We start from the raw sequence: 26,203 nt of genomic DNA, 5'->3' as shown, positions 1-26,203 counted from the left end.
GCATGTCATGCTCTCTCTCTCTCTCTCTCTCTCTCTCTGTATGGGTTTGAATTATAAAGAATAATATATGTATATATATATATATATATTAACTCACCATCATATGGTAGTTCAGCTCTACATATATGGATTTGAATTATAAAGAATAATAAATATTACCTCACTATTATATGGTATCAAATCGTCTGAGAGTTACATATTCAAAGAAAAAAATTTATGTTCGAATTCTCTCGTGAGTAGTCTTTATTTGTTCTTGTAAGCTCCTTTAATCATGATACTAAATCAAGTCTAAAAATAAAAGGACTAATACTACTGGGTATCATTACATACTATCAAAAAATATTATCAAGTCCATAGATGACACTTGAATATAACCAGAAAAAAGTTAAGAAGAACTTGATCTTGTAAAGGCTAACCTAATAAGTGTGGCGAGATTAGATTTATTCATTCTGCATACAAGTATCCCTTAAAACATAAATTCTTATCCCTTTTACCATGTAATATTTATATATATATATATAATAGAATGATTACTTATCTGGTATTTGCTAGCTCCATCTTGAATGTTGTATCTTCGATGGAGCCCACAACATTAATAATAGAATGATTAAATATTCAGATCCAGTTTGATAGCTTCTTGGTCACAAACTCCGTTAAAAAAACAATTGTTACTAAAAATGTGACTGGCTCAAGACCTTACATAACATACTTACGTGACACTCCATTTGTAACTAATGTGAGACGTGACAAATTCTACTGTCGTCTAAGGATAACATCTATCATAAATTACACTTCCAATATATAAAGTACACCATATCTTTACAGTAAAAGCAATCCATTATAACTAAGGTGAAACAATTTTCCAGGAACAGAGGAACAGTTACAGTCTATCTATTTACGGTGTTATTGGGCTGTTCAATCTGCCAGCTGCAACAGGTTCTGTTTCTATCAAATGCTTAGAGGGGACCTATAAATTACATGTAAATTAAAGCTGCTACATATTCACAGTTTTCCATACAACAAATTTCCAGGAATATGAATCCAGAGACACACATCAGTCTCAGACCATATCGCACGGAAAAGGATGACTCTGTATAGTTCACAGTGCAGTCAAGGGCAGTGTATCTCATCAGTCTGGGCTATCAGCACGTAGTCTGAAGCTGACAATAAACTATGACTCCGGCCATATAGTATGTAAATTAACACTCCGGCTACCAGCCATATTGAAACGCGGATCCATGTGCCAACTCTGAGTTTTCAGAAATTCAATAATATTATCAAAATCGTCCATTAGCACATTTATATATATATATATATATAGAGAGAGAGAGAGAGAGAGTTTAATTGAGTGGATACTCACCCAAGATTGAGTAGCAAGTATGCATTTATGAAAATGCAGGTGGCAGGCAAAAGCGGCACACAGGGACAAGTGAAACCTGCAGAGAAGTGGACAATTTATCTTGTCAATCTGTGTGGAGCATTTTAATGATGAAACTCTCTTTGATCTCAATACAGTTCATAAACAGAAGATGCAACTCATAACAAAGTATTTGTACTAAACTGCTACCAACAAGATGCGGACTAATAAGGCCCAGAATTATGAGCTAATTACATCCAATTTTTGGCTTCAGATGGCTTTAATCCGAAGCTAAGACATGCTTATATTTTTATGAACATCGTAGAAATCCAGAAACTTCCATTTTATGTAACTGAAGTGACTGAACTAAAATGTTCGATGATCCAAATGCAATGCCATATACCAACTAAATTAATTCACCAAATTTTGGAGTTATCACAACGGTTTTAACATCTAAAAACAAAATCTTGCAACCAGATCACAGATTAAAGAAATTCACATTGTTAGTGCAACAAACTAGCAGATCAAAACTGAGTGACTTTATTTCAATCTTGTCAATGTTATACGATAAGGGATTCAGCATACCTCCTAGATGTCCAGAGGTGGTCCATGTATCATCTTGATCCATAGAGGCAAGCGCAATCAAACTGCATAACAGGAGAACACCACCTGCTCCAAATGAAATGAAGCGAGCGAAGCTGGCACAAATATGTTGGGATATGTAGTCAATCTAAGTAAATAGGTTAAAACCATGCCCATGAAACTATTGCACATACCCAGGAAGGACTTTGGCTGAAGCAGCCGAGGCAAGGATGAGAGCCCCGGCACAAAGAAAGGCTATACTCCAAGCAGCAATGGTCTGCTTTCTCAGCCTATTTTGTTCATCTGCAACCAGACGCAATAACCAATTAGCAAATCCTAACACACAGTGAAGGTTACATCTGTCGACTGCAACTCATAGCAGGCACATTTTTTTATCTTACAAGAATGCTTACATGGAGACCATAGTTGTAAATTATCCAGAAAACTCCAGGAATAATAAGATAATCTATCAAGGAATCACAAACCAACTACAAATCTTGTCAACCATTTTGAAGAGAACATTTTCCTTTCTGCCATCTTTCTACTTTGACTATCTATCTGTTGACATTTTATGATTTTGCTTCACCTTGTTTGCATTTCTGGAAGCTGCCTCATTCTAAAAAAAAGTGAAGTGGTAGAAGAATCTGATTTGGGTTCAGAAGTAGGAAGGATCTTTATAACCAATAGGAGGAATGAGACAGTCCAATAAAGTTGAGCCATAGAAGTGATGAATGAACCATGATAGATTGAAAGTAACGTGATGTACACTTCATCCCTATCTCCTATACTTACATAGACGAAAGACTGTTTCTGATCAGACTTATATTTATTTGTCTGAGTATTATAAGAAGGCAAAAATGGCATGCAAAAGTTCTATTTATTTATTTACTTTTTTCTATTGATTCAAGGGCAGAGGGAGACAGAAGGTTGAGGTTTGGATCCCAGAACTCAGGAGCGGATTTTAAGGCACATGCCATTAAATCACAGAAATTGTAATCTGACAGACCACCAACACATGAATTTGCCATCTTTCAAACATTTTATAATGAAGAAGGTAAAGAGCAGAATATACACAAAGTTCGCAGCACTGTGTTCTATCATTGAAAGGGGAAAAAGAATTCTCATACCTACACAGACTTCTTAACTATTTAGCCATCAGAGGGACTTCGAGCAAACTCTTATAACAGATTAGTAATTCTACCATGAAGATGTTACACATGCAGTAAGCTAATAGCAGCTGGTCATATTTTCAACATAACAGAAGTACAAACTTCTCAGACAAAACACGAGCGCGTGAAAATGAACTTCAAATGCCACGTGAATAGCATAACAAATCCAGTAAAGGAATAAGAGAATGAAACTTAGTTATACCCTGAGGTACTTCTGTGAAGCTCTCCACCTTGGCAAGTAAATGCTGACCGCTACTACCACTGGAGCCAAGAGAATCTCCTGGTATTTCCATGTCAATCTCCTGGATGCTGCTACTTTTTAATACTGACACTGAATGAACCTGATCCTGGAGTGGTGAGAGAGACAGCTTCTCACGGGGTGGAATGTACCTTAGTATCAGAACCGAAATAGCAACAGTTGTAAATGCTAGCAATGTTCCCACGCTTACCTGTACAGAGAAGCAAAAAATTATGTCATGCTATTTTATTTCAAACAATTGTTCAAAAAATGCAGTGATCTTCACACAAAGCATCCCTGCTTCATTACCATCTCAACATGTTAACTCACCATCCCTGCTAATTGTTCAATATCCATAAGGAATGAGAGGGTTGCAGCAGAGATGCCAGTTACCACAGTGCTCTTTACAGGAACTTTTGTGTGTTTATTAATATCCGAAAAGAATGATGGTAACAAACCATCCCTAGCCATTGCCATCAGAACTCGTGGCTGAAAATAAGAGAAAATGAAAAGGAACTTTTTATCAGGTGCACCAAGTCTCTATGATGTGATAGATAAAGACAAAACGGAATTTACAACATAGCAACAATATAATCACTATCTGATGTCAAAGTCTAAGTTTTGTAGCCATTATGCATTGTGGCATTTCAATAAAAAAAAATGTCTCGAATATTTTTGCATTTGTAATACAAAATGTCAAAAGTACAATGGGATTACCCATAAGAATAGCATTTTGGACCAGCAAGATGCAGACTTCGATTTTCAAATGAGGGGTTTACAGGACCAGTTTCACCAAATAACTTACTGAAGAGGCACATTCTCTAATTGAAATTTTATCAACTATTTGTGTTTCTTATTCACATCATTGTAATACTTCCGCAATGGATCTAGTTTGGTTAGGCTTGTCATGCTTGAAATTTAGAACTGGGCCAATTTCCCAGGCCCAGACATCACAGCTCTGTGGAAGGCCATTTTTATTCGTTCTTGGTTGCATATCTTTTGAGTGGCCAATAAATGAATTCACTGTTTCATGGTCCCTTAGTAAAGCCATGAGCACTGTCAAATATACTTCCTCAAATCTTCCCAGACATTGGCTTTAGCCTTTCTAACTTTCCATTTTCAGACTACTTCTACAACAGAAAGTAAAGTAAATTGAGTTCAACATGTTTCTTGGTCAAAATACAATGAAAATTTTTATCATTTTATTGCAAATTTGAGTAACATGATTTTTCCTTGTTTTCCATGTTCTCTTTTAGCACACTCACAATTCTATAAGGTTTTCAGTTTAGCTCTTCTCCAGGCTTAGGTCAAGCTATCATAATTTCCTCCTGAAATATGAGGAGGCATAACAAGAGTAATAGTGCATGATGTATGTACTTAAATATGAGTTACTTTTCATTCCACAACATAACCATTCCATCCTCCAGTCATTTCAGTTCCATGTTTTACAATTGCATGCCATCAACGGATTCTCCATGATATTTCAAGGGAACCAAGCCTGTGCATCCCATCTATATTTGTTTATATATTTATTGTAAACTGGAAAGAATAGATATGGAGAAGGAAATCTATTTCGCTGTGTATTGGAAAAACAATGGTTCCTCTCTTCTTATAGAGGAATGATACAACATATTAGGAGAGATTTACAAAATATACAGAATATTCCTACACCTAAAAATAAAAACGATCAATCAAAGAAAGGGATTTGGGGCATCAATCAAGAGATTGGAGTCGATTCTCGCTAATCAAGGGAATTGACTCCTTTCCATTTCCACATTTATACAGGTATATGTATAAACAAAATAAGAAAGCAATTCATGTGATTTCACACCTCTGGCATGTTTTATTAGAACATCATTGTCAAGTGGCTGCATTATTAGAGGGTTACACTAGAATGCAGAGAAAGTAAGCATATGTACCTGAGGAAGAATCCCACCGATCAAACCTGAGCAAAGAGCAGTGATTGCTCCAATAGTAATTACATATCTGCAGTTGAAAACAGTGAATTTTATGTTGAGAAGACATCATAAACTGAAATTTGCATAAATTATATAGAGCAGCACTGTAAGTAATAAGCATTTTGTATTTGCTTACACTGCCCATTCCATTCCGTAGCCAGCAAAAGCTGAGGAGATTGGGGTGTTGATATCCAGCTCATAGTATGGTACTAGGCCAACAACAATAGCAGATGCAAGCATATACAAGATGCAACATAAAGTCAAAGAAAGAGCTATACCAACTGGCAGATCTCGCTGAGGATTCTTCACCTGCCATCACAATTAAATATTATCCAAGATTAGTAGTGTGAAGATCATTTCAATTTATGCCTTATAAATCAGCTCCACCTACACTTTCTCCAGAGGTTCCATGCTACAACATTCTATTGAAGACCTCCAGGTTCCACCATTCTATTTAGCAAATACCTAAATGTATCAAAGATCCCTTGTCTCCCCCCCGCCCCGCCCCGCAGGCAAGGTCCTCTCTCTCTCTCTCGCAAAATTTGATTATTTATTTTTATTGATTTTATTATGTTCCAATATGTAAGCCACCCTGAACAAAAATGAGGTTGAAATGGCTTCCATTCCCGTATTATTCCATCTTGAGAGACAAAAATAACAAAGTAGGAATTGCTATTTCATTTCTACATTCATTTACTGCATATCTAAGGTAGTCTAATTGCTTTTCCAAGTAATTGGATGATATTTTGAAATGGAAGCTGAGATGAGAAGGAAAGTTGTAGCTTAGTAAGCTTAAAAATCAGGTCCCATAAATTGTAAATGGATTCAGGATATAATATTTGATAATATTTTCCATATTCTCGCACCCTCCTATAAGTGCACAATCTATTTGATAAAATGAGGTTACAGACAATAGCACCTCAACCCTACTCTTTATTCTCTTTGATACACTGTTAGTGTTTGCCTCTAATATGTCCCAATAAATCTTATAAAATCAATCATTCAATGCATACCTCCTCAGCTGTGCTGGCAACTGCATCAAAACCAACATATGAATAGAAGAGGGTTGCAGACCCAGCAAATATACCATTCACTCCAAAAGGAAAATACCTAGCAAATCACAAGGGATGCATAAGGCCTACGACACTATATATACACACACCTGAAAACCAGAGTACAGAATGCAAAAGAAAAAAATATTTACCCGCTGATAAGTTCATATCCAACCCATCCAGTTGTGAAACCAATATATACACCAGCTATAACAATGAAAAGCATTGCTGCTACATTCACAGTTGTGACAATGATTTGTGCCAATGAACTCTGCAAAATGAGTGCATTATCAGAGGCAGCGGACAAATAAAAACTAAGGAAAAGACAAGATTCAAAACAAACAGCATAGAATATATATACTGTGCAAAGTGCACAAACAGGTACCTCCTTGATACCTAGGCACAGAAGCACAGCTACAATGCAAACTAGCATTGCTGCACATGGATCAACCACAATGCCAGAAATGCTCTGACGGGCTAAAAATGCAGGCAGCTTATCCTCACCTCCAAAAAACAAAGCCTGCAAAGAATAAAAAAGATTAAAGGCATTCCGAATCAAGGATCCTCTGAAACTTTTCTCAAATAATAATGATTAAATATTTAGCAGATTAGATCATCTGAAGCCACAAATGGATCTAAATTAATCAAATTATAGAGCTCATAAAGAGAACTTTCCCTTCAGAGTACAGAGCTCCTAGCAACAGTAACATCACCTAATTGCACAACCTTCCTTGCAGAATTATAATGATAATTACCTTAAGTAATGACATGGAGGACCAATTTTATATTAATTCTTTTCAAACATTTGCATTCTATAAGCCAACATCTCTCAACTAATTTATCTTTCAACCTAGATGCTTCATGAACCTTGACTGCCCCTAACATGTACCAGGCAAGATATGAGTTTAGAGGATTTCTTCACAAAAAATGATAACAGAAAAGAATACTACATCAACATATATATGTCTATATATCAAAACAGCAATGGTTTGCATGATTCCCCATGAACAATGGTTGAACTCCTGAAATGATCATTGTCATCTATGATTTCTAGATTGAATATAGAAAATAATAATAGAAATTGTACAATATGAAGAGTATCTGATGTTTTAGCAAGGAGAATTAAATTAAATAATAACAATACAGGAAATAAACAGACAAAAGCAAGTAGAAGGAATTGGAAAGAAATTTACTGCACCAAATTTGGGGATATGCCTCGGGCAACAGCTGCACTACCAAGTGTATATTCAAGGATAAGAGCCCAACCAATCAACCAAGCAACACTGTAAACAGCCATAATTCTGAGTCATAGACTGAAAGACATATCAGAACTGATCCTCTCAATTTTAAAGATGTAAATATATATCACCCGTTCTTTGCACTGAGAATCAATTGCACAAAGAGGTATTTTCACATACACGCTGTTGAACATAGTTGTCAAATGCGCACTGAGGCGCAAATTAGTGCTTGGGGCCCAGGTGCGAGGCGTGAGCCTTAGGCACATGAGGTGCACATTTATTCAAAATGCTTATAAAATACTTACGCCCTATTCGTTTCAATATGTATAAGGAGGTAGATACAAACTCATAAAATCATAAATGACAACTAACCAACCTATAGTAACAACTAACAGTATTGCAAAAAAATAATTAGTTTCTTTTGCAGTTAGTTTCTTCTAACTGCAAAAGATATTAAAGGAAAGACAAAATTATAGCAGAACACATTGTAAGAAAAAAAATTACAGCAGAATACACAGCATAAAAAGTTACAGAAAAACAATTAGTTTCTTTTAAATTGCAAAAGAAATTTGAGAGAGAGAGATCAATAGATCACACAATGAAAATATTTGTTTCTTAGCAATTAGTTTCTTCTAAATTGCAATAGAAATTAGAAGAAAGAAAAAAAAAATTAGAGTAGAACACACAGCGAAAAACAATTACAGAATAGAATTAGTTTCTTCTAAATTGCAAAACAAATTAGAAGAAAGAAACAAAAATGAAGCAGAATGCAGACATGAGTGGTTCTTTAGCTGGTGAACATCACTGCCAAAGGATCCTTGCAAGTGGGAGATCTGGCAAACCTCTAGCTTACACCGTTAGGTTTGCCTCTCACCAATATACAAGGGATGCACCTCATGCACCTTGCATGAGGAGCACGCTTGGGAAGCACCTCACACCTAGGCACACCTTTGACAATTATGGTGTTGAATTATCCGGAGTAAATCAGCACAAGTCACTGTTTAAAAAAAAAACATAAAAAATTAGAAATGGTTAAACAAATTTAAGGTTACCCTTCACCCATGCAAATGTAAGAATAATGATAGGCACTCCCAGCAGAAGGACAACGGCATGCCAACTCTGCATAACAAAATGCAGACAGTGCAGCTGCTATTCCACCTATTAGAAATGAAATAAAGATACCAGGTCCTGTCTGCTCTCTAGCAACTGTCCCAATCAGTATATAGACTCCAGCTCCAATGGTTGATCCAACTCCTGATCCATAGGATAGAAAGTTTAACAAAATCATTATGCTTGGAAATCGACACCCTGTCTTTAAAGGAGGACAAAGTTGAAAGCAAACAATAAAGTCAGGAATAAGCAACCACTACATAAAAAAATACCATAAATTTTGAAGTGGTATTTGGTAATAGATAGAAATCACTGCAGAGCTAGAATTATGTAGCTGAAGCCACATAGTGGGATAAAGGTTTGGTATGTTGTTCCGAAAATGGAAATTACACCCCAGAAAAAGAAAAGCAGGCAATGAAAAAGGTCCCTAATTTCTAAGCATCTTACAGCCACATAGTTGAGTGGAAACAGAAATTTCAAATTGACAACATATAGTCTAACCTATAAGTGCTCCAAGAATTGCTGAAGTTCATATTTTGCAGGCACTACGACCAATTCAAGTTGTGAGCCAATTATTCTTTAGAGATGAGATATGGCATCTTTAGATATTATCACGGGAGCTTGAAAGAGTTTTTAAAGGGGTTAAAGACATCATAAAAGTTCTCAAAAACCAAGTTTGAGCAAAGCCGGAGACATAACAAAGAAGTCCAATTTGAGATGCCTTCCATAGTTTGGCCATAACATTTTCATCGATATGAATTGATTCTCATGCCACTAGAAAGAAAACTTAAAAGGCTACAACCTTGCATTCCACGATAATTTTCAAATCGTAACGTTCCAAGAACAAAAAAATGGAGCTGAAGTTGCTGTTGCTGATCCATTTGAATGGATTTGGCTCCGCCCAAATCAATCCCTTTGAACACCCCACAACCTGTTGGAACAATTCATAGATCCAGAGAGTTGATTTTTCACTCTTCCCAAGCTCAAACTGTCTCCTATTCCACTCAAATGATACAGCAAAAAATCAATTTGAATTCCTATCTTGGCCAGGAAAGTGCTGGTTTTGGAAACTTTGATGGCTTCATACTTCCACGACTAAAGATACAAGGCTATAGGGCTCCGCTCCACTCTAATTATTTTAGAAACAAATACAAGACAGACACAGAACGCGCACTGCTTAATTGTTCTTCAAAAACAAACACACACACACCCCACCCGCTAGCCAATTGCGTCAAGCTAGGAGCATAAATTGATCGAAACACCCACAAAAGAATGGATTAAAAGAAAGGAACAGAATAGATGCAGGATAAATGATGTATTATTCTTGCATCCAATTATCAGAACCAGCATAAACATGCACAAAAGGAAGATGAAGAAGAAGGATCACTTACCAATAGCAACAAGGTCGAAAGCGGAGAGCTTCTTTGCCAATTGCTGACTGGGGGGGCCCGAGTCCACCCTCTTCCTCCTGATCAAACATTCAAACCCCATTGAACCCTTTGGCATGTCAGGAATCACCCCTCCCTCACGGATTTGTCTCTCTCTTTAATTTCTTTTTCTTTTACTCTTCCTCCTTTTTCTATTTATGGTGCGGTTGCTTAAACAGAACCGTCCGTTTAGATTTTCCCGGAAAGTTTGAAAGCGGAGGGCGGGCAGAGAGAGAGAGAGAGAGATGGGAGTCATTGAACTTGGCCGCAATCTCGGGCCTGAAACAATGGGAGGTCGGCTACGGGCACGCTGCTCATCCTGCCCGCTCTGCCTGTGCCAGTGATCCATCCATATTCGATAATACAAATCAAGAGCTGCGTGGCTTGCACATGCAACATCACACCTCCTCTCTCCTCTCCTCAATTTAAATTACATTTTATTTGCACTTCACCTTCTTTGGGACTTTTTTAAGGCCCTCTTTATATTTTAATTTTTTTATATTTTTAATTCTTTATAAGCACCTTTTCTCCTCAACTTTAAGGTTAATGTCAGTTAGTTTATGTCAAAATAATCTAATTTTGAGTTAAAAATAATTTTATAATTTAAAAATGAACACAAAATGAAAGTATAAGGGTTTTTTAAGATTAATTTTAAAGTAAAAAAAAATATCTTTAAAAACATGTTAACCACGTAAGTTGTTTATAAAATTTACTCTTAAATCAATCATATCTGTCACCATTTTATCATAAAGTAAATTCATAAATAATGTTAAATATAAAATTTAATAAATAAATATATTTACATATTAAATTCTACTTGGATTGAGTAGCAACATGTGATTAATTTATTTAATATATCATTAAGGTGATGCCTTGGAGCACAAAATTCTTTTTCTTGCTCACCAGGCAACAACCAATGCCTAACTTATTTGCATTTGGGTTTATTATTTTTTTTTTACACACTTTTTATGATTTATTTTTAATATAATGAATCTCTAATGTTTTTTGTTTTTTTTTTAAATAATCTGCTTCGTAGTTAGCTTAGAAAATGTGTTTATCTTATAAAGGTGTGCTTGAAAAAGTAAATCACAAACATCTAAAAATAGAAAAATAAACCACTGGTTACAGAAATAACCCAAACTGTAAAAGAGTTAATATTGTAATTTACTTTTTAATGATTGAACACGGAACACTTAAAAACATATAAATATATATATATATATATACATGTAGAGAGAGAGAGAGAGAGAGAGAGAGAGAGAGAAGCAGCTAGCTTTTTAAGAAATCATTAAAAAAAATTGACGTTTTAGGAAAGATAACAAAGTGGTGTGGTCGTGTGTAAAAAACTAGCTAGCCCGTTAACGCAACGGTTTACAGATTTTGCAGAAGCTGTAAGCTGTACTCTGAACAAATTAAAATATAAAATGGGAAAGAAAAAAAAGATAAATAGAAAGACTGAGAACTACTCCTAGTTTGTATCTAATAGTTTGCAGGAGTTGGTAACACCACCAATTCCCTAACCGAGCTGCTGGAAGTCTCATGTTTACTCATCAACCAACAAAACAAATATGATGATGGTCCTGTCCTGGTTGGTTCACCGCTGCCATCCGAACATACCAAATCGACTGCCATTTTCTTCTGCAGCAGCAGCAGCTGCCGCCGCCGCCTCATTTGTCGAATCAGACCCGCTTCCGGTTGCATCGTCAGTAGTATCATCATATGGAAGGAGTTGGATCCTGTCAGCATGCTTGATTATCCAGTCTGCAAACTGCGGAGAAGAAGCCAACTCGGCCATAGATTGCCTGGTTGATTCCTTTGTGAACTTCGTCCACTCTTTCTTTGAGAACTTTCTTCTGTTGGGTGTGTCGTGGAAAGTCGAATAGTAATCCTCATCCTCCTCCTCATTGGTTGCCACCCTGCCAGTAACAACTGGGGTTGGAGATATCCATCCTGCAAGAGCCACAAGAGCATGACCAAAAACAAGCACTACTATGGATAACATACAGATATACAAACAGGCCCAGTGCTCCGCTGAATACCATCAAATAGAAACCTCTGAAGAGAAGGGTAACTTTTTGATTATTCATGCAACATACCATGAAAAAAATATGCCAAAAAGACATGTATTTACATCAGTTGGTTAGCCTTCAGACAGGTGATCAAGTTTCTTCTTTAGGAAGATAATTCAGAACCATGAACAGAAGTCTAGGCAGAGTTAGCTTTTTAGGTAAATCTCATAATCCTATATACTATCAGTAAGGTAGCAATTGTTTCAAACTAGGAAAATGTCTTCTACGATTAGAGCTAGCACTAGTTAGAACATGTTCAGTAATATGGGTTCATTTCAAACAAATCTTCAAGTCAGCTCCAGATTGCTCAATTCGTACTCTGACTGCAATCAGGATAGTTCTGGGCTCAACATCAGACCTCTCAGGCTGACAACATCATCTCATTCCTTATCATCCTAGGCCAAGGCAGCAAATGATCCCTAAACAGTTGGTTGAATTAATATTTCTGAGAAAATAACCAAAAATACTCATCATAAACAATTTGTAACCACCAAATACCAATCACCATGTCATTCTCATGTAACCATCTGTCCCAAAATTTCCTTTCATGAATTCTACGTAATCCAGATCCCTCACTCCACATCTTTCTGTACTTTGTCACCATATGGTCTCTTACTTTTCTAATAGTCAGCATAACCCCCCCCCCCCCCAAATCCAAAAAAAATATCACAGATTTTCCCCCAATATGTACCAACTTTCATTCTCTAACCAGCCTCGCCACTTCCACCTTCACAATCTCCCTTCCTCCCTCACACACATCACTTTCACTGTACAAGTGATGTTGGGAAGAAAATCTATCAGAACTCAGAAGAGAAGATCTACCAGAAGCTTGGAGTCTACTTTGGGAGGATAAAACACAGGAAACCAGAAAAGGAGAATGAAATCTATGATGAAATCGGGTACCTTTAACTGGAGAGTCAGACATGGTAGACGAACTCCTTGGGCTGTTCCACAGTGTTCCATGCGACCCCACTTTCCTTGACCTGCTATAAAATTCAGCATGATTTTGCTTTGCAGTTGCCCGTCCACCCCGCCAAGGTCTTGGATTTCCCAGAAACATTGAATTCCCAAACATAGTCATAGTCCTGCAATAAATTATGATTCAAGATATTGTGAATAGAACTGAAAATTTTGAAATCCAATTCAACTGAGAAGACCCTTTCCCATAAACTTCAGAGATAGATTCATTCATGGCTCATAGACCCACTATTTGCTATCATCCACAAATCATGATTCCAGACAAAACACTATGTCAAGCCCGTGTAAAGAAATGAAACAGGCATTCCACAACAATCAAAGCAACCCATTTAACCAATATTTATGACTCCATCCATTTTGACTAATACAAAATAGGTGCTTAGTCAATTGAACTAATAATAAACTCACATCTCCAATAAGATAAATGCTTTAAATAATGTCTTAACTTAAACAAATCAGACTATGCATCAAAATGAGACAATCATTGCCATCATAGCAGAAGGAATAATAATAGAAGAGGAAAGAGATAGGAGACTAAACATACAAGAAACTTACTGTGGTCCACCCCACTCAAAGGAAGTGATAAGGAAGCTGATTGCTGAACAAGATGCCAATGCCCCCACAGCCAGAGGAGTATCAGGAGTGCTCTGGCAGAAAATAGAAACCAGACATTTAGAAACAATCAAATGTGGAAGTATTGTGTATCCAGGAATTAAAATAAAAAATGTCAAAGGTAGAAAAAAACTGAATGCAAACAAATATAGCACTTAAAGTGATGGAAACACAATTACAACATGCACATTATAGACAACCTGTAAAATAAATGTGGAAGCAATGACACGCATTGCCCATTTCACGAACAGAGCTACACCAACATCAACACTTCCATCTTCTGAAATAACAAATTTCCTCACAATCCAGTAGCCTAGTGCAGCTCCAGCAAGGACAATCCCAACAAGTAAAAATACAGACACCTGTAACAAAAAAATAAAAGATGTATAGTTTAGAAAGCGACTAGTTGAAAACAAGATATGTATTTTATGCTACTGCATATGTAAAGTAGAGATACATAACAACTGTTCCTCTTATTGCTTCCCTCCTTACCATTTCTGCACATCAGATAGATCCAAGAGACCTTACCCTTGAAAGAACCACCATATCAAGATACAAAGAACTATAATCCTCTTACCCAATTAGCAAATGCAACACAAAACAATGCAAAAACATTGGCCCAGAAAATCTTAGAACGTATCATTTAAAGGGACATAAGCAAGTTAATACATGTACCTGTTCTTTGCACACATTTTTAGTAAAAAATTTAGTATGTTAGTATTTCTTATTTACTAAAGCGTATTACGTCAAATTATTTCTGATCCTCATAAACTCCATCTTATCCTAACCAAGTTAGGGTGAGCAACGTCAAATTATTCCTATTGAATAGAAAAATATGGAGGGTAAATGACAAAAAAAATACCAAACTTTAGCGTGTTTTTCACATTTATCCTGAACATTAAATTTTATCAATCCAATGAACTTTAACATGCTGAGTTAATATTTTGCTGAGTGTACAGGAAAATAGTTCAGGTGGCAATCACTTCAGCAGAGCTGGACGCTGATTGTATTGATTGGAGGAAAATTTGAAAGGGGAGAAAAGAAACCCCTATTGCTGAAAAATGGAGTTCTCTCTATACATACATGTGTATATATATATATATATATGAATTAGAGGGAAAATAAAATGGTTTTGATGCTGTCGCAGCACCAACCTCTTGCCCTTGACCATGCAACCACTGCTTCTACCTTAAGGCTTCAGCCAATTAGCTTCACTGGCTGGGTCACTCTTTCTTCTCTCCTTCCCATAATCTTATGGTATTTGATCTCAAAATCCACTACTCTCTATATACACACGCACGCATGCATGATTTATTTTTCTTCATCAAATTGGTAGATTATGTTGCAGGGAGAGATCCCAAACGTAGCTCGAACTTCTCGATCAAAGAGATAAACCAATCCAAGTTCTTTAAATTATCTTGAACAAAGATATAAACCAGGCAGATACGTGCAAGCCTTTCAGTTCTTCTTTAAATTATCTTGCTTGAGGCATATTTTCTTTTCCATTTGGCAGATTTTCCTGTTCTTGTCTTCGTACAACACATGCACCTGGATAATTCCATTTTTCTGCTTTTCTTCTTAAAGCTATTAACTTGCTAAAATTAATTACACAGAAAGTAAATTAACAGGAATAAAAGTAACACTCAACAAAAAAAAAAAAGGGACAGAAAAACAACTGAAAAGGACCACCAAAAGTGGCTGCACTTTGTGTAAACGAAAGGAATAATTTTGAGGAAAAGGAGACACATGAAAAAGAAGAGAAATGGTAAGTGTATAAAAATGACAGGAAGGACAAATAATTGAACTTCAGAGACCCCACTGCTTGCGGACCATAAGAGGTTTGTCTATCCATTTCTTCTATGAGCAGGTGTAATAGGAGGAAGTAAAGCAGCATAAAACTCTGCCAATGCATTTTATCTAGGAGGGAACATTCTTCAATGGAAGATACAGCTTTGGTGCCAAAGCAAGATTTAAAGATTCAAATTGAAGTGTCGCCGATTAACTTGTACAGAGACTAAACAAGTATCAATCCAGACTTACAGGGTTGTACATCTCTTCACTTAGCCCGAAATTGACAAGAATTGAATTAGCCAACATTGAAAACTGATGCAATAGAAATGATCCCACTCCAACCTTGCAGAAAAACAAGAGAAAAGTTTACAATCAGCACAAGGTTAACCAAAATAAGGACTGCTCCATAAAAAGTTAATGCTAAAAATCAAAGAAGCACTTACCATAGATCCATATAATGTGAGGTACAAAACATTTTTCCTGCCAGTTGGTAATAATTTCATCCCCTAAAACATATTTGAGCAGCAGTTTATGAGATTGCAGGACAGAAACAGGTTCCAAACTCAGAAAAAAACTTTTCTTCATTATGAAATCAAAGCATTTACACAGAAAACAACAGTAACCAAGCATATGCTTCAATAAAAACATCAAGTTTCCTCATCTTTTTGAGCTCCAATAAGAAGGCTTACATAGTGAAAAAAGGAACACACAGTGCAGAAGCACCCTTACCTAAAATAATCTCTGTGAAACAGAAGCCCTCTGTTGTGAGAGCAATTTCCATTTTCAAAATGGAGTATAAGCAAAAGTTGTGAACATAAACAAGGAATTTGAGGCGTTATGAAACTTAACAAATATGAAACTCCCCCATGTTCTAACAAGAATATTTAATTCAGTTTATCATACAAAGAGATTATGCCAAAAAGAAAATTTCTCAATTCTTCTCATCTACTCTCTAGTGAAAAAAAAATCATAAAATAAAATAAAAGTAATAATATAACAACCAGCAATCAAATTACCCTTTTGATAATTATTAGTGGATTGCTAATGAACAGTCTATTGTTATTCTAACAACGCTTGTAGAAGCTTGCAAAGCACAATTTGATAATATTTAAAACATTCTGCCGCTAAAGAAGGTCAAAAGCTCTTATTTCAACATTTGTTTGTTAGGTCAGCATATGAGAATAAAAAGGTTGGAGAAAATTAATGACAAATTCCTTTTTCAGGGAGGCAGTGTTATAGAATACAAACCAAACTAAATACCTGAAAAAGAAGGATTATAACTACTAGCAGAACTCCAATAGCCATTGAACTGCTATAATAGAAGGGAACCCAGCTGCTAACCACCGGTGCCAGCAGCAACAAAACAAAACCAATGGCAAGGCAAATCAAACGCCATCTTTGAAACTCTGCAAAAACCAAAATTAACAAGGATTAGCGTTAAGAATAGCAATTAGCAAGAGAGAGAGAGAGAAATTAAAACCAAGAGCAATAAAGATAAACGCGTGACCTTCTTCAACTGTTACCGTGACAGAACCAGAAATTTCACCAACAAACTCCACATCAATATATCTGTCCTCATAAGGTGACATGACAGAAGTCCAAACACCCTTCTGGATGAATTTCCATTCATCCTTTTCACATTGGCATAAACCACGGGAAGCATTCCTGCAAAACAGCTACTTAGCAAGTCTAAACCCCATATCCACCAAACGAAGGTATTGGAGAAAGAGAGAGATTGAGGGAGTGAGATCAAAAGAGCCAAGAGTCCCAAGAATTTCACCTACATGTGAAAACAGATCTGAATTTTGCTATGCAGCCTCTCAGGTATTACTACAGATGGGACCAAAGTAACAAGATAGGTGCTGGCATAACTTCTGAATTTCAATCTTGATTTACCAGCAACTCGAATGCGTTCGCACAATAAGACCCCCTTGGAACCACCAGAAGCTGATGCATGACCAAAAAGGGGAGATGGAGTGACGTCAACTGCTGGATTTTCCACGTCAATACCTGTATTTCAGCATCTTGAATCTTGAGATGGTTAATTTTATAACAAAAGCACAAAAAACTGAGACAAAAGGAAATGAGATATTACGAGATCTGGAAACATATACAATGCATACTGGGTTTAGAATTTTATACACCACATCATAGAAATAAACCTCATGTCCAGCCGTTCTAACATTCTATATTCTAAACTATTATCCAAGTTGATAAAAACTCAACCAATCATTGACATCATTTAGCCAATTGAACAAGAATCAATAACATGCCAGAAATGACCGTCTCATTATTCGTGACCAGATGAATTTCCTCAAATTTTCCCAACCAGATACTCCAGGAAAGAGAAAGATAATCCAGAAAGACACGCTCTCTTTATTGGTACCGAGGGAAATCATCTCGCCAGGCCTGGTGCATTGTTATTTCAACAAATAGCTTCATTAAGATACTCTCTCTCCAAACGAGCAGAGCCTTATATGAACAAAAACGAGGAAAAGAACAAGCAAATAATCAAAAAAACGTTTTAAGAAACACCATTTCCAGGATAATGCGTATACTCCAGTTACCCATCAATGTTACTCCCGTTTCTCCAAAAGGGTCGTCACTCGTCAGAACAAACATTATACCATACATGCAAGACGATATACGAATTATATCATGAACAGATTGAGTAAACGCACTCACAAATAAATTTAGTTAAAAAAGGATAGAAAATCAAAAGGCCTTCTAGGGTTTCAAGAATTGACTCCTAAAAGAGCTTGAAATTTACGCTCAGTTCAACCACCGCACAAAATCGATCAAAAGAAAACTCAAAACCAAACCCTAAACCGCGGATCGCCGTGAGAATTCAGGAAAATAAAAGGAAAACAACTCCAAGTCCGAGGGCCTGACCGCCAATTCAAACCAGGCAAAACAAACGCACCAGCTCAACTGTTTGCGTCGTTCTCTTCTTTTTTTTCTGAGAAAAAAAGCAGAAGGGTTCTAAGTAGGGAGGAGGATGTAAGTACCTTTGAACGTGGCGACGTCGCTGGAGCAGGAAAAGAGAGAGAGCAGGACGGACAGTGAGAAGACAAGAAGAAGAGCGGCGACGGCGGGCGTGCCCATTGTTCTAAAGGCTTCCTTTCTGCCTTCGAAACGAAGGAGACGGAGAGCGCGCGCTTCGCTTCGGCTGTGGGGCTTTAGATTGGGAAATTCTTTGGGCCACTTCTTCTTGCGTCGTCAGCAAGCTTCCTTGGCCCCGAAGCAGTCATTATTACCCTTCTTTTTTATTTTATAAAATAAATTTTAACTCACCAAAAAAATGATTATGAGTTGACGAAATGGTGTCACACTCGCAATAAAGAAATATAAAGGTTAAGAAAATAACCTCAATTTTTTAATCTCCCCTAACTTTATGGCATGTGTGGTATTGTTGTGTTTTTTTAATCTTTTTTATATATAAATGGAAATATAATCTAAGTCGTTGGCTACCATTTGTTACCTTCATTGTTACTTAATTAAGCAAAAGATGGGGTGTTATTGTAATAAAGGTTTTTTTTCTCTTTTGTATTTTCTCTAATGAAGTATGAAAATATTTTACGAATATTGTTTCGATATTTTTGAAATATATTTTATATATAAACGTCGATAAATATTATAAAAACGTTTCTAATATGTTTCTATAATTCTAAAAATTTTCAGACCATTTTCATAATATTAAAAAAATATCATAAATGTATTTGTAATTTAGAAATATGTTTCCGTTTTATGAAGGGATTAACTATATTTATTTTTAAAATAAATAATTATTTTTATATTAAAAATAATATTTACAAAAAAAAATCTTATATTTTTTTTACTTAGTTATTGCCTGTATTTCTTTTTTTTAAATATTATTTTTTTATATATTCTATTTATTTCCTATTTTCATTTATGTATAACCTATCTAGCTAATAATTGAACCCTATATCTTATGTTACATCTTCTAATATCTTGCTTGCTCTCTCACACATTTATAAATCATAATCAAACCTAGTTATGAGTTTGTTTATGGTATTTTTGTTAAAAAAAAATAAAGAGCTTAGATAAAGATATAGATAAATAAAGATAAAATAATCATTTTAATTATCTTATATGGGACATCCAGATTATTTTTAAAAAGTTTATGTTATTTTTATTTTTTTTCTAAACATATGGGATATCACGTGGACTTGATCATAAAATAGGATAAATTACATTTTATATACCTAAAGTTTATTAAATTAAAGTGTATAATATCTCATAATAAATTAATTTTTTGTTCGCGTCAAACAACATGTCAATTGCCTGACGTGAGAGATCGAGGGAACTCAATGGCCCATCCCTTGCTAGCCCGGGTCTGGTGTGAGTAACAAATTAAACCTAATATCCTATATTATGAAATTACACTAGTATCATTTTAATTATTATTTTTTACAAATTCATATAAATTTATTAAAACTTTAACGGTATACCAAATCTCGTTATTTAGTTGTAGAGAATAATTTTTTATTTTTATCTCTAATTTTGTATAAAGTTTGTAATCTTTTATTTTTGTGAATTTTTTTTAAAACACATTTAATTGTTACAAATATAGAAACTAATTTTTAATCTAAAAAAATAAAATATATGTTTAGCAAAAGGAGTGATTTTCAATTTTCAAAAAACTACATTTTCTAAATCTCCAAATTAATAACGAAAGCTTAGAAAACACATTTAAGTGTTTTTCAAATTTAGTTGAATTCTAAAAATCAGATTTTCCATAAATCTTCATTTTTCTATTCAGAAACTTTTTGTATTTAAACAAGTTTTCTACTTCCTTTTTGTAGAGTAATTTTCTGGAAAACTCAAAGCTATTTCTATTACCAAACAGCCCCCAAATGTAATTTACCTAAACATGTATATTAATGATATAATAGTTCTAAATTGACCTTTTTCACTAAATTTTCTACCCATTCGTTGGCACCAAATATTTCACTAAATTTAAGTATAACCAAATTATCACAAACAATGGATTATCCAAGAACAATTAAGGGATAATTTTCTCAAATTAGTGAGTTCAGGAACTTAAGAGTTTGAATTCTCAGAGTTTTAGGTTGCGTTCTCTTTGCTGTTTTCAAGTCATTTTTAGTTTTTAATTTTCTAAAATAATGAAAACGCGTTCTCTTTACTGTTTTTAAAAATGTATTTCTGAAAATAAAAAACATATTTATAAAGAAAACTCAAAACAACAAAAAATTGTTTTGAGTGTTTTCATTCAAAACAAACTCAAAATTCAAAACACATTTATTTATTTATTTATTCATATTTTATTATTATAATGAAAAAAATATTACAAAATTCATTAACTTTAAAATGTAGAATTTTTTTAATAACTTATAAACATTAAATATTTTTAATTTACTAAATAATCAAATTTATTGAATAAAATATCATTAAAAAATTATTTTTAAAATTTCAAAGAAAACGTATTTTCTAATTTTCTGTTTTGAGAAATAGTTTTTCAAAATGACAAAGAGAACGCGTTTTTAATTTTCTAAAAATAGATTACCAAAACAGAAAACTGAAAATGAATTCAAAACTCAAAACTAAAAATTGAAAAGCAAAGAGAACGCACCCTTAGTTATTTTTCACTATATTTTGAGTGATTAATCTTAGTTATAAAAAAAAAAAAGATCATACCTATTAATTAATTTTTAGGGGTGTGTAATAATTGGTTAGAATGGTTTGAAATGTGTTTTTAGACAATAATCAAATTAATCACCGTATACTTAAAATTACTCAAATTATAACTTTGAGATTTCAGCTATTACAAATTAACAAGAACTGTTGAGTTGAACTTTTATAGCTTCTCATTTTACTAGCTATTTAAATTCTACATATATTAAATAGATAATGCTAATAATTTATTTGAGGATAATGGGTAATACCAATAAATATATTTTATTTTTAGATAAGATATATTTATTGTATTTTATTTTTAATATTAAAATAATTTGAATGGTTCATAAAATGATTCAAAATACAATATTATTGTCTAAAGATAAGAAATAACAAATGTATACTGTCTGAAAATAAGGTGCATTGAGGACACTAATTAGTATAATTACCAATGTCAAATTTAGAATTACTAATATGTAATTAATTGATTAAATAATAGACATCAATGCTATATTTTGAGCTTTATGTAGATAGATATAGACAATCGATTGATGGCGTTAGATTCGTACTAATTTTTTATAATAATTATTATACCCGACTAGTTTCAATTGGATTTAGAATAACTATGAATATATAATTTACGTTAAATATTTTTCTCGATTTGGAACTTTTTGATCAGAAATCCAGCCATCTTGAATTCGTTTACATACAAACTAAACGACCCACTAAGCTTTTTGTACCTTTAAAACTCCAATTATATGTTACATTACATGATTTTTGTGATAATTTATGTACAAAAGTTTAGATCAATGCTGTGAAGACTTGAGAATTCAACCATAAACATAATATATAAAGATTTTCACAATATTTTCAACACACTGGTATTAATTGTTACGACATGTCTTATGGATTAATAGCGCTTCGGTATTTCTCCATGGCACAAGATCCTATATATTAATATCATTGGAGAGACCAAAAGCCAAACAAGCAGAAAAATTATCATTTGGGATTAAGGATATGATTGGCAAATCCCACCAAATTCTGGGTATCTTCCTCGTCCTCCTCCTCGTCGTCTTGACACGGAGTCCAGTACTGGTGGGGCTCGAACCTATGGGCGGAAGGAGCCATCTCCGCCGTGAGGTCGCAACTGGAGTTGAAGTTGCTCATGTTAACCAAGTTGTTTGTTGTGGACGAGACGTTGTTGGAGAAGGCTGATTGCAACATTGCCATTTGCTGTTGTTGCTGTGAACTCTGCATGGCATTTGCCATTGCCAGCCTATTGTTCAATTGGTTATGCACCATTGCAATCTCCCCTTGTAGGAAAGCCACCTGCAACGATCACCGTAACCAACATAGATCATTCTACAGTGCATCGTCAACAAAAAAGATAAATACGCCAACAATATTGATATTTCAGCCAATTTAACGACCTGTTGTTGCAAAGCAATAATGCTTGACACACAGCCATATACCGGGTCAGAAAGTCGGGCCTGAGCTTCATACGAGATTGTCGCAATGGCTTCTTGCCGGCAACTAATCGGAATGTGCAGCAACAGCTTGGACACATTGCTAGCCCCAAACACCTTGTGCACTGCGGCGAACTGCGCCGCCCCCTGGTCGAAGCTGAAGTAGGGAGCGAATATGCACTCGCTGACACACTTCCTCCTGAGAAACTTGCAAGCCCCGCATGGGGAGGTGGGCGGCAGTACGGCCTGGTTGGCGTCATCGGCTGCCGGGGTTGCCTGTTTGTCTGCTCCCTTTCGACGGCTATAGGATACAACGTCGCCTGGTGGATCGGCCATTGAGAGAGAATGAGAGGTTGGTGATGGAGGACAGTGTTTATAGCGAGGAGTGACTGAAACACGAAAATTTTATGACGGGTTGTCATAGATGATTGTGTCAATATTGCTGTTTTAAAGAGAAAAAAAGGAGACGTTATAATTGGTAAAAGGGATTTAATGGGAATGAAATTAGCGTGAGAAGCACGTATAAAGCGGGCATCCTATATGTATTGAGCGAGACAAAACACCTTCTAAATGACTTTTTTCCCCTTGAATGGGCATGATGATGTGGTGGCCAAGATTCATGTACAACTTAATCTATTAAATATTTGTTTATAATGATTATTTTGAAAAAGTATTTGTTTATAAATTTGTAATAAATATTTTATTACAGTATTGTAATATGTTCTCTTATGTGAATAATTTTTTATAAACATTTTATAATCTATTTCAAAAGGTGTCAGTTTCTGATCTTTCATAAAAATCGACAAAACGAAAAAAAGTGATCTCAACATAAAAAATAAGTTGAGATTTTGTTCATATCAAACAAGTTATCATTAAAAGTTTTTAAACTGACGTAACATTTTTTCTTTCATTCACAAACATCGCTTCAATTGCCACCAAACAATCATTGTGATTGCGATTGATAATGACCTCATCAATTGGCGAGCTTTCGGTGAATTGCTAACATAATAGCAATCACTTCCACTCAAATTTGGCGAGTTGCCTCCTTTATTGACAATTTTTTTACTTTCTTCGCAATTATGAGAAACTCGTCATATATATCTATCTCTAAGAGTCTACTTAACATTGTTGTAGTTAAAAAATATATCAAACTTTTTATAACTATTATAAAATAGTATTTGGTAAAATACAACTTCAATTTTAAAACACAACTATTTATTCTCAAAAAAACAATAAGTTAAGTTATTTTTAAGCAAGAGCAATAGACCCTAATTTTGTTATATAAAAAACACAATAATTTTTAATGAGCCCCCACAATAATTAATATGTGATTTATTTTTATAATCATTATATCTCTTAATAATTATTATGCCACTTTTCAAAATAGGTATTCAATATTTTGAAATATTTTTATCATTTTACAAATCTACAACATAACAAAAAGAAAAAAACATACTAACTGATGGTGGATAACAAAGCCTAGCATGGCTTAAAATCCAAGACTTAGGGCCTCGACTAGAAAAAGACTCAACAAGTACCAGGTGCACTTCCTATCCTTTATTATCGTCTCCAAGCCCAAGGCCCATGAATGATCCTCCAATCCCAAGTGGGCCCCATGAATGGCCCACCAGCCCATCTAACAGACTTCATCCTCACTCACCATGTAACTATCTAAATCATCCTCACAACACATTATACTTCTATAAAAGTTAGAGATGTCAAAAGGGTCGGTCCGACTCGACCCGTGTCGACCCACAAGCCTTTTAAATGAGTAGTGCTGGGCCAAGCCCTTTTTGCTGTAGGTATGGCCCAGCCCATGACCCCCTTGTAGGGGGTCGAGCCGGGCCAGCCCATGGGCCTTAGCCCACGGGGCCTAGCGGGCCAGGCTCGGTGGGCCTGGCCCACAGGCCTTGGTAAGTCGGGCCCATCGAGCCCGACCATTTTTTTTAAATATATATATTTTTAAAAATAATACATATATAAATATCAAAATAATGCATATTTAAAAATTAATTTTTTTAAACAAATTTCTATCTCATGTTTTAAATATTATTTTATCATTTTATATTTCAAAATTCTATATGTCTTGTAAATTTTCTTGTGAATTGATACGAAAAATAATGCACATATAAAAAAGAGAATATTTATTTATAATTTAAATATCTAAAAAATTTAGTTTAAAAATTTTAAATATGATGATTATTATTTATATATATTGCAAAATGTAAATTTTTTAGCATCTAATATCAATAATTAATAAAAAATAACATAATTAAACAAATAAATAAGCAAGGAACATTAAGAATAACATAAGATCCCAATAGGTTGGGCCCAAAAGAGTCCAAAGGGTCGGGCCGAGCTGGGGCCTTAGATGGGTCGAGCTGGGCAGGGTCGGCCCGACCCCTTTATAAGGCTCAGGCCTGGCTTGGCCTGTTTGAACAATGACGGGCTAGGCCATAGCCCGACCCATCCCGGGCTAGGCCGAGCAAGCTCACGGGCGACCCGATCATTTTGACATCTCTAATAAAAGTATAGTGTTCAGTGAGTAAGATACGTTAATTATTACACTTTAGTTATATATCAGTACCGTGTCATGATCAAATAATGACTAATTTTAATATTAAATGATGTATTGGAGGGTGAGACCCATCTCTGTTTTTTTTTTTTTCCTCTCTTGTAAGGACATTTGGGACATACTTGGTCCTTGAAAGCACTAGGACATCCTTAAGCTAAAGGATCCCTTAAGTAGCAAGCGAATAAGGTGTGAATTGAATGGTGATCGACTGGATGATTAACCAAACACATATTATTTATTTTTAATATTAATAAACACATCAACACATTTAATTATCAAATATTATTTTAATAATATTACTTTTATAATATAATAAATTACAAACACACGATAATCATACCATAACACAACAATACCAATCACGCACAGTGGAAGGTAAATCAACCAAGCTCCCATGGCATATTGGTTAAGCATGGGCTGGCCAATTTGCTTGCCTTGGACATGTTGCTTGCAAAAGAGATAAATTATTACTTTCAATTTCTTTTTATTTGGTAACCCAACAAATTTGTGAAGAGCTGTTCATCCATGCACCTCTTAATATGTTAAATTAATAGTATATTTTAAAGAAAAATATTAAAAATTGTTCGAACAATGTTAAATACATTATTATAAAGACGATGAATCATTATATTAAGGGTATTAAGAATACGAAACAACAACATTTAATATGGTTAAAAAATTATAATTTTGCCTTTAAGGACATAGTCCAGTGATTAGAATGAATATGAAAAAATAATTTATGTCCTCACATTTATAGTGTGTTAGTATTCGAATTTTGATAGCTACGACTCCCTAATTTATATCCTTTACTAGAATCATGAGATTAAGTAATGAGACGTTAGTAATGTAACGTAAAAAAATATATATATGATTTTTTATGTTGTTCAAAAAAATAAATAACACAATTATGTAGTTATAAGTTT

At 34.7% G+C, this 26,203-nt stretch overlaps 3 protein-coding genes across 3 annotated transcripts; all 3 read right to left on the bottom strand.

Moving 5' to 3' along the window:
• Positions 1-634: 634 nt before the first annotated feature.
• On the bottom strand, positions 635-10,522 carry LOC127790767 (cationic amino acid transporter 2, vacuolar-like). Its single transcript, XM_052320430.1, has 14 exons — positions 10,096-10,522; positions 8,647-8,848; positions 7,555-7,639; positions 6,742-6,876; positions 6,509-6,627; positions 6,318-6,414; positions 5,441-5,613; positions 5,266-5,332; positions 3,677-3,835; positions 3,311-3,557; positions 2,134-2,242; positions 1,943-2,055; positions 1,361-1,436; positions 635-1,249 (listed from the first exon to the last, which is right to left on the bottom strand). The coding sequence occupies exons 1-14, from the start codon at positions 10,208-10,210 to the stop codon at positions 1,111-1,113; spliced, it is 1,836 nt and encodes a 611-aa protein (XP_052176390.1). The 5' UTR covers positions 10,211-10,522; the 3' UTR covers positions 635-1,110.
• An 865-nt stretch (positions 10,523-11,387) lies between these two features.
• LOC127791103 (uncharacterized) lies at positions 11,388-18,784 on the bottom strand. The gene is made up of 10 exons (XM_052320876.1): positions 18,590-18,784; positions 17,366-17,591; positions 17,089-17,246; positions 16,842-16,987; positions 16,025-16,087; positions 15,831-15,923; positions 13,991-14,152; positions 13,734-13,825; positions 13,104-13,285; positions 11,388-12,081 (listed from the first exon to the last, which is right to left on the bottom strand). Exons 1-10 carry the CDS (start codon positions 18,684-18,686, stop codon positions 11,726-11,728), a joined length of 1,575 nt encoding a protein of 524 aa, XP_052176836.1. The 5' UTR covers positions 18,687-18,784; the 3' UTR covers positions 11,388-11,725.
• A 3,454-nt stretch (positions 18,785-22,238) lies between these two features.
• LOC127790177 (LOB domain-containing protein 20-like) lies at positions 22,239-23,041 on the bottom strand. The gene is made up of 2 exons (XM_052319474.1): positions 22,670-23,041; positions 22,239-22,568 (listed from the first exon to the last, which is right to left on the bottom strand). Exons 1-2 carry the CDS (start codon positions 23,039-23,041, stop codon positions 22,239-22,241), a joined length of 702 nt encoding a protein of 233 aa, XP_052175434.1.
• Between the last annotated feature and the right edge of the window lie 3,162 nt (positions 23,042-26,203).

Source organism: Diospyros lotus, chromosome 14 (genome assembly GCF_014633365.1).
Source record: "Diospyros lotus cultivar Yz01 chromosome 14, ASM1463336v1, whole genome shotgun sequence".
Taxonomy (NCBI): Eukaryota; Viridiplantae; Streptophyta; class Magnoliopsida; order Ericales; family Ebenaceae; genus Diospyros; species Diospyros lotus.
Note: the sequence above shows the minus strand (reverse complement) of the source record. Positions and strands in the feature narration are given on the sequence as shown.